This window comes from Macrosteles quadrilineatus, unplaced genomic scaffold, assembly GCF_028750875.1.
Source record: "Macrosteles quadrilineatus isolate MER2022 unplaced genomic scaffold, UCM_ALF_1.0 Scaffold_1__1_contigs__length_201487025, whole genome shotgun sequence".
NCBI classification, from domain to species: Eukaryota; Metazoa; Arthropoda; class Insecta; order Hemiptera; family Cicadellidae; genus Macrosteles; species Macrosteles quadrilineatus.
Window position 1 is genome coordinate 131,125,189 of NW_026542594.1, and position 13,664 is coordinate 131,138,852.

Genomic DNA, 13,664 nt, shown 5'->3' on the forward strand with positions numbered 1-13,664 from the left:
ATATAAGTGTGCTATGTTGGTTATAGGTAGTCCCACAGGGAGTGGACTGAGTGCGCTGGACTACCCTAATGTAGACTCTCTCTCTGGCCTGTCCTCAGTGACTCAGCTATATAAGTGTGCTATGTTGGTTATAAATAGTCCCACAGTGAGTGGACTGAGTGAGCTGGACTACCCTAATGTAGACTCTCTCTCTGGCCTTTCCTCAGTGACTCAGCTATATAAGTGTGCTATGTTGGTTATAGGTAGTCCCACAGTGAGTGGATGAGTGAGCTGGACTACCCTAATGTAGACTCTCTCTCTGGCCTGTCCTCAGTGACTCAGCTATATAAGTGTGCTATGTTGGTTATAGGTAGTCCCACAGTGAGTGGACCGAGTGAGCTGGACTACCCTAATGTAGACTCTCTCTCTGGCCTTTCCTCAGTGACTCAGCTATATAAGTGTGCTATGTTGGTTATAGGTAGTCCCACAGTGAGTGGATGAGTGAGCTGGACTACCCTAATGTAGACTCTCTCTCTGGCCTGTCCTCAGTGACTCAGCTATATAAGTGTGCTATGTTGGTTATAGGTAGTCCCACAGTGAGTGGACTGAGTGAGCTGGACTACCCTAATGTAGACTCTCTCTCTGGCCTTTCCTCAGTGACTCAGCTATATAAGTGTGCTATGTTGGTTATAGGTAGTCCCACAGTGAGTGGATGAGTGAGCTGGACTACCCTAATGTAGACTCTCTCTCTGGCCTGTCCTCAGTGACTCAGCTATATAAGTGTGCTATGTTGGTTATAGGTAGTCCCACAGTGAGTGGACTGAGTGAGCTTCACTACCCTAATGTAGACTCTCTCTCTGGCCTTTCCTCAGTGACTCAGCTATATAAGTGTGCTATGTTGGTTATAGGTAGTCCCACAGTGAGTGGACTGAGTGAGCTGGACTACCCTAATGCAAACTCTCTCTCTGGCCTGTACTCAGTGATTCAGCTATGTAAAGGGCTATGTTGATTCTAGCTGGTCCCACAGTGAGTGGACTGAGTGAGCTGGACTACCCTAATCTAGACTCTCTCTCTGGCCTTTCCTCAGTGACTCAGCTATATAAGTGTGCTATGTTGGTTATAGGTAGTCCCACAGTGAGTGGATGAGTGAGCTTGACTACCCTAATGTAGACTCTCTCTCTGGCCTGTCCTCAGTGATTCAGCTATATAAGTGTGCTATGTAGATTCTAGGTGGTCCTACAGTGAGTGGACTGAGTGAGCTGGACTACCCTAATGTAGACTCTCTCTCTGGCCTGTCCTCAGTGACTCAGCTATATAAGTGTGCTATGTTGGTTATAGGTAGTCCCACAGTGAGTGGACTGAGTGAGCTGGACTACCCTAATGTAAACTCTCTCTCTGGCCTGTACTCAGTGATTCAGCTATGTAAAGGGCTACGTTGATTCTAGCTGGTCCCACAGTGAGTGGACTGAGTGAGTTGGACTACCCTAATCTAGACTCTCTCTCTGGCCTTTCCTCAGTGACTCAGCTATATAAGTGTGCTATGTTGGTTATAGGTAGTCCCACAGTGAGTGGATGAGTGAGCTCGACTACCCTAATGTAGACTCTCTCTCTGGCCTGTCCTTAGTGACTCAGCTGGATATAAGTGTGCTATGTTGGTTTTAGGTGGTCCCAGAGTGAGTGGACTGAGTGAGCTGGACTACCCTAATGTAAACTCTCTCTCTGGCCTGTCCTCAGTGACTCAGCTGGATATAAGTGTGCTATGTTGGTTTTAGGTGGTCCCCGAGTGAGTGGACTGAGTGAGCTGGACTACCCTAATGTAAACTCTCTCTCTGGCCTGTCCTCAGTGACTCAGCTGGATATAAGTGTGCTATGTTGGTTTTAGGTGGTCCCAGAGTGAGTGGACTGAGTGAGCTGGACTTCCCTAATGTAAACTCTCTCTCTGGCCTGTCCTCAGTGACTCAGCTATGTAAGTGTGCTAGTTGGTTCTTACAGGGTTTTTACCAGTAAGCTTATTGTAAAATCGGTGACATTTCGGGGCCATTTGGTGGCTTTGTCTTAAACTATCAGTGACGTCAAACTAAGTTAAAGTAAATTTTTGCGAGTTCATTTTATATTTGCTGTTGAGGTAAAAAATATTAAGTATGGTAAGACAGTTTTATAAGTCACAAAAAAGTAGGCCTAATATAAATTCAGGATTTTAACGTTATTTTCAAATGCCTAACAACGAACATATTTTCCAAGTCAACAATGGGGAAGATTTAATCCAACCACAGATTAAAACGTAGACATTTAATCCAACACACAACTACAAAGTTACTGTTGGAAGGATTTTTAGCATTCAACAAATGCAAACCTTTAATGTCTTCTTACTTCTCTCACAACTAACTGCACTTGCCTTGCACAAAACGTAGGTAGAACAACTACAACAATCAAACAAAACCTCTCTACACACAGAAAACAAAAATTCCACTTACAGGGTTGAGAAAATCCCCGTCTATCTCACTTTACTGTAGTGAAAAATCCCGTTTAATCCCGCATGATATTTTACGATCAGTCCAGGGTGATCAGTATGATGTCTAGATATCTCCTAAAACCTTTCAACAATACTGTGGTAGAATATTTTAAGCAATTAGTGTTAGTTTTTATCTGGAAAGCGGTATAAAAAGAAGCTAATCGTAAGAACCGATAGTCTCGTTTTAGCCTGCATCCCATTTTAATCCCACACATGGTCTAAAAAGTCCTGGTTTGGGGATAAAAAGCCCAATGCAATTTTAAATGGCAGCACCGCGCACTAGCCAGCAAAATGGCGACAGTGGGCAGATATTACAATACTGAGACTGAACGTACAGTTACGCATTGCGATCCTTTATTTGGAAAGCTTACTCTAGGTGAACTGTTGGGTGTGATAATAAATATTATTGATACATGGCAAGTTTTGTCTAAAGATTTGGTTTTGTCCCAAAAATAAATGAAAATGTGAAGTTCAACATTAATTTAGGTGACATTTTAAACAAATTCCGTGACAATAGGGGACATCGGTGACACATAACTGAAATCTGTGACTTTTCCAGGACGTCAGTGACATCTGTGACAGGTAGACACCCTGTCTACGTGACCACAGTGAGTGGACTGAGTGAGCTGGACTACCCTAATGTAAACTCTCTCTCTGGCCTGTCCTCAGTGACGCAGCTATAAAGGTGTGCTATGTTGGTTCTAGGTGGTCCCACAGTGAGTGGACTGAGTGAGCTGGACTACCCTAATGTAGACTCTCTCTCTGGCCTGTCCTCAGTGACTCAGCTATATAAGTGTGCTATGTTGGTTCTAGGTGGTCCCACAGTGAGTGGACCGAGTGAGCTGGACTACCCTAATGTAAACTCTCTCTCTGGCCTGTCCTCAATGACTCAGCTATATAGGTGTGCTATGTTGGTTCTAGGTGGTCCCACAGTGAGTGGACTGAGTGAGCTGGACTACCCTAATGTAAACTCTCTCTCTGGCCTGTCCTCAGTGACTCAGCTATATAGGTGTGCTATGTTGGTTCTAGGTAGTTACCCACAGTGAGTGGACCGAGTGAGCTGGACTACCCTAATGTAAACTCTCTCTCTGGCCTGTCCTCAGTGACTCAGCTATATAGGTGTGCTATGTTGGTTCTAGGTGGTCCCACAGTGAGTGGACCGAGTGAGCTGGACTACCCTAATGTAAACTCTCTCTCTGGCCTGTCCTCAGTGACTCAGCTGGATATAAGTGTGCTATGTTGGTTCTAGGTGGTCCCACAGAGAGTGGACTGAGTGAGCTGGACTACCCTAATGTAGACTCTCTCTCTGGCCTGTCCTCAGTGACTCAGCTACATAAGTGTGCTATGTTGGTTCTAGGTGGTCCCACAGTGAGTGGACCGAGTGAGCTGGACTACCCTAATGTAAACTCTCTCTCTGGCCTGTCCTCAATGACTCAGCTATATAGGTGTGCTATGTTGGTTCTAGGTGGTCCCACAGTGAGTGGACCGAGTGAGCTGGACTACCCTAATGTAAACTCTCTCAGGCCTGTCCTCAATGACTTAGCTATATAGGTGTGCTATGTTGGTTCTAGGTGGTCCCACAGTGAGTGGACCGAGTGAGCTGGACTACCCTAATGTAAACTCTCTCTCTGGCCTGTCCTCAATGACTCAGCTATCTAATTGTGCTATGTTGGTTCTAGGTGGTCCCACAGTGAGTGGACTGAGTGAGCTGGACTACCCTAATGTAGACTCTCTCTCTGGCCTGTCCTCAGTGACTCAGCTATATAAGTGTGCTATGTTGGTTATAGGTAGTCCCACAGTGAGTGGACTGAGTGAGCTGGACTACCCTAATGTAGACTCTCTCTCTGGCCTGTCCTCAGTGATTCAGCTATATAAGTGTGCTATGTTGGTTATAGGTGGTCCCACAGTGAGTGGACTGAGTGAGCTGGACTACCCTAATGTAAACTCTCTCTCTGGCCTGTCCTCAGTGGCTCAGCTATGTAAGTGTGCTATGTTGGTTTTTTGGTGGTCCCACAGTGAGTGGATGAGTGAGCTCGACTACCCTAATGTAAACTCTCTCTCTGGCCTGTCCTCAGTGACTCAGCTGGATATAAGTGTGCTATGTTGGTTATAGGTAGTCCCACAGTGAGTGGACTGAGTGAGCTGGACTACCCTAATGTAAACTCTCTCTCTGGCCTGTCCTCAGTGACTCAGCTGGATATAAGTGTGCTATGTTGGTTATAGGTAGTCCCACAGTGAGTGGACTGAGTGAGCTGGACTACCCTAATGTAAACTCTCTCTCTGGCCTGTCCTCAGTGGCTCAGCTATGTAAGTGTGCTATGTTGGTTATAGGTAGTCCCACAGTGTGTGGACTGAGTGAGCTGGACTACCCTAATGTAAACTCTCTCTCTGGCCTGTCCTCAGTGACTCAGCTGGATATAAGTGTGCTATGTTGGTTATAGGTAGTCCCACAGTGAGTGGACTGAGTGAGCTGGACTACCCTAATGTAAACTCTCTCTCTGGCCTGTCCTCAGTGGCTCAGCTATGTAAGTGTGCTATGTTGGTTATAGGTAGTCCCACAGTGAGTGGACTGAGTGAGCTGGACTACCCTAATGTAGACTCTCTCTCTGGCCTGTCCTCAATGACTCAGCTATGTAAGTGTGCTATGTTGGTTCTAGGTGGTCCCACAGTGAGTGGACTGAGTGAGCTGGACTACCCTAATGTAAACTCTCTCTCTGGCCTGTCCTCAGTGACTCAGCTGGATATAAGTGTGCTATGTTGGTTATAGGTAGTCCCACAGTGTGTGGACTGAGTGAGCTGGACTACCCTAATGTAAACTCTCTCTCTGGCCTGTCCTCAGTGGCTCAGCTATGTAAGTGTGCTATGTTGGTTTTTTGGTGGTCCCAGAGTGTGTGGACTGAGTGAGCTGGACTACCCTAATGTAAACTCTCTCTCTGGCCTGTCCTCAGTGGCTCAGCTATGTAAGTGTGCTATGTTGGTTTTTTGGTGGTCCCAGAGTGTGTGGACTGAGTGAGCTGGACTACCCTAATGTAAACTCTCTCTCTGGCCTCAATGACTCAGCTATCTAATTGTGCTATGTTGGTTCTAGGTGGTCCCACAGTGAGTGGACTGAGTGAGCTGGACTACCCTAATGTAGACTCTCTCTCTGGCCTTTCCTCAATTACTCAGCTATCTATAATAATAATATCTTTATTGCCGTGAAACAAATATAAAATTGCATGGCATCCGTCAACATTTAATACAGGTATAACAAGCGACAGCAAAACAAATAAATACAGCAGCATAAAACAGTTAATAATACGAATGATTAAAAAATTACACAGAACTTGTCATTTGATTGATTTAGAACCTCAGAGCAGCCGAACACCATCTACTCATTTGTGTCAAAAAACTCACCCACAGTGTAATATTCTTTATTAATCAGATATCTTTTTAAAATCCGTTTGAACCTTTTTTCGTTCCTTTCTTTCCTTATTTGTTCAGGAAGACTATTCAAAAATCTCACCCCCGTCGAAGAGGGCAAGCTTGAGGCTGCACGGGACCTGTTTTGGGCCAACCTATATTGTTCTCTGCCTCTAGTTGAATACGAGTGAATGTCCTGGCCTTGTGTTAGGCTGCATTTAAATTTAGAAAACGTGGCAGCTTCCAAGATATACAGAGAGGCAAGAGTAAGCAGGCCTAGCTCCCTGAAGACGGTCCTACAAGACTCTCGCACCTGTAGTTTAGCCACTATTCTGAGTGCTCTCTTTTGAAGACGGAACAACCTGTGGAAGTCCGCTTCTGCACATCCACCCCAAATTGCAATTCCATAAGAAAGATGGGGGTAAATAAGGCCAAAGTAGGCCATTAGCAAGACATTTTCTGGACAAAATTTTGAGAGGACTCTTAAGGCAAAACAGCCTGAAGATACCCTCGTGCAGACGTTGTCAAGGTGGTTACTCCAAGTGAGCCCCCGGTCAATGGTGATGCCCAGAAACTTAAAAGAATTGACTTGTTCAATTTGTGAGCCATCAATCATGACCGTTACAGTCTCACTTGGTTCACCGTGCCTGTAAAAACGGATGAAATTTGTTTTTTGAGAATTTATTTTCAAATTGATGTTTTCAAAAAATTGAACACATGAATTTAGATCTACAAAAGTTTTGATTTCTAGATTTGGAAGATTGTTGGCACTGCAACAGAGAGTCGTGTCATCAGCATACTGAACCAATTCGCTAGATCCAGATGCTGAAGACAGATCGTTAACGTAAATTAAAAATAAAATTGGACCAAGAATGGATCCCTGCGGGACACCATACTTTAACAGAGCTGGTTTTGAAAGATGATTTGAGACCTACACCTGTTGAGTTCTGTTTGAAAGGTAAGATTTTATCCAATGCAACGGAACACCTCGAACACCGTAGTGTTCTAATTTTGACAAGAGGATACTGTGGTCGACGCAGTCAAAAGCCTTGGTAAGATCTAGAAAGACACTGAGTGTCGGGTGATGCTTGTCCAGATTCTCAATTACCTTACTGACAAGGCTATGCACTGCATCCACTGAACATTTCCCCCTTCTGAACCCGAATTGATCAAATGAAAAAATGTTGTGATGATTGAGAAATGCTAACAACTGAATCAAGAACAGTTTTTCAAAGATTTTGCTAAACACAGGCAAGAGAGAGATAGGACGTTAGTTGTTGGCATTGAGTGGGTCCCCCTTTTTAAAGATTGGAATAATTTTTGCCCTTTTCAGATCTTCAGGGAAACACCCACTCTTAAAAGATGCATTGACTGCTTCCGTCAATGGACGTAATATATGCTCAGACAGTTGCTTGAGAAGCCACACAGACATGCCATCGACATCTGTTGATCTCTTCGACGGTAGTTGATTTATGACTGTTGCAACTTCCTCCTCTGTTACGGGGAAAAGTCCCATAGACATAATGGGACTATCACCTATCATCTAAGTGTGCTATGTTGGTTCTAGGTGGTCCCACAGTGAGTGGACTGAGTGAGCTGGACTACCCTCATGTAGACTCTCTCTCTGGCCTTTCCTCAATGACTCAGCTATCTAAGTGTGCTATGTTGGTTCTAGGTGGTCCCACAGTGAGTGGACTGAGTGAGCTGGACTACCCTAATGCAAACTCTCTCTCTGGCCTGTCCTCAGTGACTCAGCTATATAGGTGTGCTATGTTGGTTATAGGTAGTCCCACAGAGAGTGGACTGAGTGAGCTGGACTAACCTAATGTAAACTCTCTCTCTGGCCTTTCCTCAATGACTCAGCTATCTAAGTGTGCTATGTTGGTTCTAGGTGGTCCCACAGTGAGTGGACTGAGTGAGCTGGACTACCCTAATGTAAACTCTCTCTCTGGCCTGTACTCAGTGATTCAGCTATATAGGTGTGCTATGTTGGTTCTAGGTGGTCCCACAGTGAGTGGACTGAGTGAGCTGGACTACCCTAATGTAAACTCTCTCTCTGGCCTGTCCTCAGTGATTCAGCTATATAAGTGTGCTATGTTGGTTATAGGTGGTCCCACAGCGAGTGGACTGAGTGAGCTGGACTACCCTAATGTAAACTCTCTCTCTGGCCTTTCCTCAATGACTCAGCTATCTAAGTGTGCTATGTTGGTTCTAGGTGGTCCCACAGTGAGTGGACTGAGTGAGCTGGACTACCCTAATGCAAACTCTCTCTCTGGCCTGTCCTCAGTGACTCAGCTATATAATTGTGCTATGTTGGTTCTAGGTGGTCCCACAGTGAGTGGACTGAGTGAGCTGGACTACCCTAATGTAAACTCTCTCTCTGGCCTGTCCTCAGTGATTCAGCTATATAAGTGTGCTATGTTGGTTCTAGGTGGTCCCACAGCGAGTGGACTGAGTGAGCTGGACTACCCTAATGTAGACTCTCTCTCTGGCCTTTCCTCAGTGATTCAGCTATATAAGTGTGCTATGTTGGTTCTAGGTGGTCCCACAGTGAGTGGACTGAGTGAGCTGGACTACCCTAATGTAAACTCTCTCTCTGGCCTGTCCTCAGTGATTCAGCTATATAAGTGTGCTATGTTGGTTCTAGGTGGTCCCACAGTGAGTGGACTGAGTGAGCTGGACTACCCTAATGTAAACTCTCTCTCTGGCCTGTCCTCAGTCACTCAGCTATCTACTCTCAACAAAGTGCCTTTACCTCCTGAGATTATGGAGCATTTTGGTCGTATCCTCTTAATATCAAGCATATTGTTTAGTTTATTTTCTGTTATTGGTAGAATTTAAGCATGGCGAGCAACTAAGCTTAGCTCGGATTGAATTAAGCAGTACAGTAGACCACCATTTAACAGACCCTAATGGGACCGGACCTAGGTCGGATAACTGAAAAGGTCGGTTAAAACGGGCAATCCCTAAAAGCATAACATAACGAAGTGCTATTCATTTGGAATTATATAATATTATTTTGAAGTCATACTTGCATTATTTATAAAGTAAACTACTTTTATCTCCTTTTTCGTATTGACAGAAAAGTGACAAATAAACACAAAACACGGTTAAGTCAAATAGGCGTACTTTCAGTGGCATATATTATAATACTAGGCAAGAGTCAATAAAAATTCCTATTTTAATAACTTTAGTACTGTACTATAATGTATTAATTGATGCTTTCCAAATCCATCGTGATACAGTACAGAACCTTCTGTCGAAATTAAAGATACAAGCAACCATTTTGTTACAAGACAGGATGTTTATTTATAGCCTCTCACTGGAGGCTCGAGGCACAAAAACTATCTTGACCTTGGAGTTGACAACCCCCCTTCCCTGCCATCACTACAAGTTGCGTTGTTTGTTTACTCTAGCGATAAGATAATCAGTTCTCAAAATCGTAACGCACTTTATGACGTTATAAATTTGCCGCGCAGATAACAACTCAGATCAGATTTGCTCGTGCTATGAATGATGATGACAAACCGACAATAGGCTATGCTATATTTTTTGTTAACAATACAAAATAACTTATTCTTGGTCATATCCTGTGGAGATAAGCGTATGGTTCAGTTCTCATCGCCCAGCGTGGGAGCGGAAATGCCGGGAATCCTAGAAAGCGGCGGTTAAACGGAGCTGCTCTCAAAGCAAGGTCGGTTAAAACAAACTGTATTATTTTACGATCGAGGGCGGATAATCCGATTATCGGTTAATACGAGGTCGGTTAAGAGGGGGTCTACTGTACATTTATTATTTAAGTCAATTAACTAAATTAAAGATGTTAAAGATATAATATACTTATTTATAGGTGTATCAAAATGTTTTAATTATACCATCTATAATGTGTTTTCATTAATTACCTTACATAATGAATTTTATTAATACAATTTAATAACTAATTAAATAATAATACATTTTCTTTATGTATGGTAATTAATGTGAACACATTTTAGATGATACAAAGTAAAAATTTTGATACACCTTTATAAATACGTAGAATTGTAGACTGCAATAAAAATAACCTGTATCAGCTGATTTATTACCTGAAGCTACATAAAGGCATCGAAAATAGCATGGGAACTTCCAAGGGCTGCAGTGCGGAAACTGAATTTTTCCCAGCGTTGTGACCAATTTCAATAGATTTGGCATGGCCAAATACCACATAGTAAACAAAACAACTATTAAAAATCCTTGGACAATAATAAAAGTTTGTCCGTACACGCGCTTGATTTAGAGCTCAGGATTTACAGTTACAATTTTTAACAAAATCTTTTATGTAGAGGTAATTCTTATAAACATACCAAAATGGCTATCATAATTCTGGTTACTAAAATTTAAACAAACAACATTTTACAACAAATACAAGAAACAAATAATCGGTATCAGCATTCTGATACATACTTTCTCCCATAAGTTTGTCAACAACCTTTACCATGTGTAAGCGGTGAGAGTAAATATACGGAAATGGGATTTGTACAATTTTGTTCAGAATTTAAAGACTATAACATACAAAATTTTCATCAAAATCGTTCAGGCTATTTTTGGGAAAATCCGATTTTTCCGTTATTTTATGGGGTTTTATGGGAAAATAACATAATTTACAATAACTTTTGAACCATAATTTTTACAAAAATGGGATTTGTACCATTTTGTTCAGGATATAAAGGGCTTACAACATACTAAATTTTTATCAAAATCGTTCGGGCCATTTTTGAAAAAATTAGATTTTTCCGGTTTTTTATGGGTTTTATGGAAAATCCCCATTAAAAATCAAAATTTCAAAAAAATGAAAAAAAAAACGCCTCGAGATACCATGGATTAGAACCTACATACCAAATTTCATCGAAATCGGACCACTGGTGTAGTCCCTAGCTCTGTACACATCCAGACAGACAGACACACACACACACACACACACACACACAGACATCACATCGAAAACCACTTTTTTGGGTCCAAGGGGACCCAAAACGGATATATCCACTCAAAACTCAAACTTTTGATTTTGATTTTATTTTAAAATACACCTTAACTATTAAAAGATATGCAATGCCGCTGCATGATGGGAGTGTTTCCAGAAATCTGCCGAGCATGGCTCACTATTGACAGTGACATATACATCTGGGATTTTGAACATGGGTAAGTAAATGGGCAATTTAAAAATTTTTTTAATGTGTTTTATCACTTACGTAGCTTTGCAACGGTGTTGAACCATGTAGCAACTTTGTGTTGATGTTAGTTAAAATATTTATTTGTAATTAATCAGTAGTCCAGTCAATAAATTTATTGTAAAGGACATGGAGAGGGGGAAATTTTTTTCTGCGGGAATGTTCGGGGTAGTTAGAAGATAAAAATACCAAAAGTCCCCGCCCCTGGCCCTGCTGCTTCAGCGGGGGGAGGGGCCAATTTTTTAGCTTTTTACTTCTACACTGAAAACCGTGCGTCGTACGGGAAAAATGTAAATTATAAAAAGAAAGATGATAAAATTCTCTACAAGAATGGTTATATCAATTTCTTATGTAAAGGGTGATTTTTTTATTGGTGCGGTTTTTAAAACTAAATAAAAAAATGAAAAACAACCTGCATTGACATAAAAATGCATTTATTTGAACTACAGTGTCATGACATTAACGTTTAAAAATGATTTCTGGCATATGGGCTCCATTCCGTTCGCGTAGAAAGCCCAATCGAGAAGTCCAATTTTCGAATACTCTTTCCAGCAGCTGTGGTTTAATTCTGCCAATAACTCGACGAATGTTAGCTTCCAAGTCATTTAAAGTTTCAATGCTATCGGGCAACGTTACGGGACTTTTTCGTTCCTCAGCTTAACGAACTTGAAGTGGATCTAGAAAATGTCTGGTTCCAACAAGACGGCGCGGCGTGCCACACGGCAAACGACACAATTGGCCTCTTGGCAGAAACATTTGGTGAACGTATCATCTCATTTAGAGGTAGTGTCAACTGGCCCCCACGGTCGTGTGATATCACGCCAACAGACTTCTTTCTGTGGGGATGTGTTAAGTCTCAAGTATACGCTGACAAGCCACAAACTTTAAATGACTTGGAAGCTAACATTCGTCGAGTTATTGGCGGAATTCAACCACAGCTGCTGGAAAGAGTTCGAAAATTGGACTTCTCGATTGGGCTTTCTACGCAAACGGAATGGAGCCCATATGCCAGAAATCATTTTTAAACGTTAATGTCATGACACTGTAATTCAAATAAATGCATTTTTATGTCAATGCAGGTTGTTTTTCATTTTTTTATTTAGTTTTAAAAACCACACCAATAAAAAAATCACCCTATATATGCATTAGTTTTAGAGATATTCTCAAAATAATAAAAAAATTATTTTCTAATTTGATTTTTCAGACGTTTTTTTTCAAATCCATCTTATATAATCGATTAGCCTGATGTTGTTTTACATTAGTAAAGATAGCCCTAGTGAAAAAAAACATTAGAGAATCATTAAAAAAATACGTAGTGATACGTAGTTGTAATTGGGCCAACTAGACATCACTACGTACGTAGTGATATCATTAGGTAACGTAGTGATGTATGATCATTAGGTAACGTAGTGATGTCTAGTTGGCCCAATTACAACTACGTATCACTAGGTAATGTATGATCATTAGGTAACGTAGTGATGTCTAGTTGGCCCAATTACCACTACGTATCACTAGGTAATGTTGAGTGATCTTTTGCATAGTGATGTCTAATGATTTTGGCATGGTGGTGACAAATGATGCAATCAAATCTCGTCAGACATCACTTACTTATTGTCTTACTCACCCTAAGATAGTCAAGAAAATAAGATGTTGCTCTTAAGTAACACTTACCACGATCAGTGTCATGTAGGATAACATGTTGACCCTTACACAGACATAAACTTGTGATGATATAGGCAGAAAAAAATTTCTAGAGACAAATTTCTAAACTTTTATCAGTAAAATAGTAACAAAGGTAGCAAAAAGTTAAATATGTGACTAAGATTGCACAGTTAGGGCCTATAGTAACTACGTACTTTGATTCGTAAAACAAACAAATGGGTTAATAACAAAAAACACCAAACCCTGACTATTCGGAAGATTAGTTACAGACACGGTACATGAAAGTTCTGTCCCCATAATTTCAGTTTAGCAGGAATTTGCTCAATATAAAAATTATATCTTTAAAATGAAACCAAGCTAAATAAAACACAGAGGATACGCGTCCGGTAACCAGACGTGGATTAGGCGTCCGGTAGTGACGTCACCGGGTTGTGGGGTCCCGGAACGCCATTACCACAACGATACGATGTTCGGTCAGCGTTGTTCGTGGTGTAGTGGATAGAGTGCTCGGCTGATATCCTAGAGGTCCCTGGTTCGAAACCCATCGGTTTCTTTAACTTTTTGTCACAGATTTTGCTTTGAATGTAATTTCTTCTTAACTGTACATCTTTTGTTAGAATTTTTGGCATTTATAATTTTATGTTATGTTATGAAGAGAATTGAACCTTCATTTGATTTTTTAATTATCAGCAAGTTTGGTTGGTTAGGTTAGGTTATGACAGTAACTGCCGGACGCCTAATCCACGTCCGGTTACCGGACGCGTATCCTCTGCGTAAATAAAATATATTGATTTAAGAATCAGAATAAAGTTTACTTTTGTTTTTAATAATTAGTGTTTAACTAGGCCTATTAGGGTTGGAATTTTTTTGTGATTGTGACATTTTTTGTGAGATATAAC

General features: G+C 41.5%; 1 protein-coding gene across 1 annotated transcript in view; it reads left to right on the forward strand.

Moving 5' to 3' along the window:
* Positions 1 to 13,664, forward strand: part of LOC128985055 (nuclear pore complex protein Nup155) — a 210,283-nt gene that overhangs the window by 12,325 nt on the left and 184,294 nt on the right. The window contains exons 3-4 of the mRNA XM_054404431.1: positions 8,541 to 8,675; positions 10,978 to 11,074. Of these exons, the coding sequence (XP_054260406.1) occupies positions 8,541 to 8,675; positions 10,978 to 11,074 (232 nt within the window). The remainder of the gene's footprint in view (positions 1 to 8,540; positions 8,676 to 10,977; positions 11,075 to 13,664) is intronic.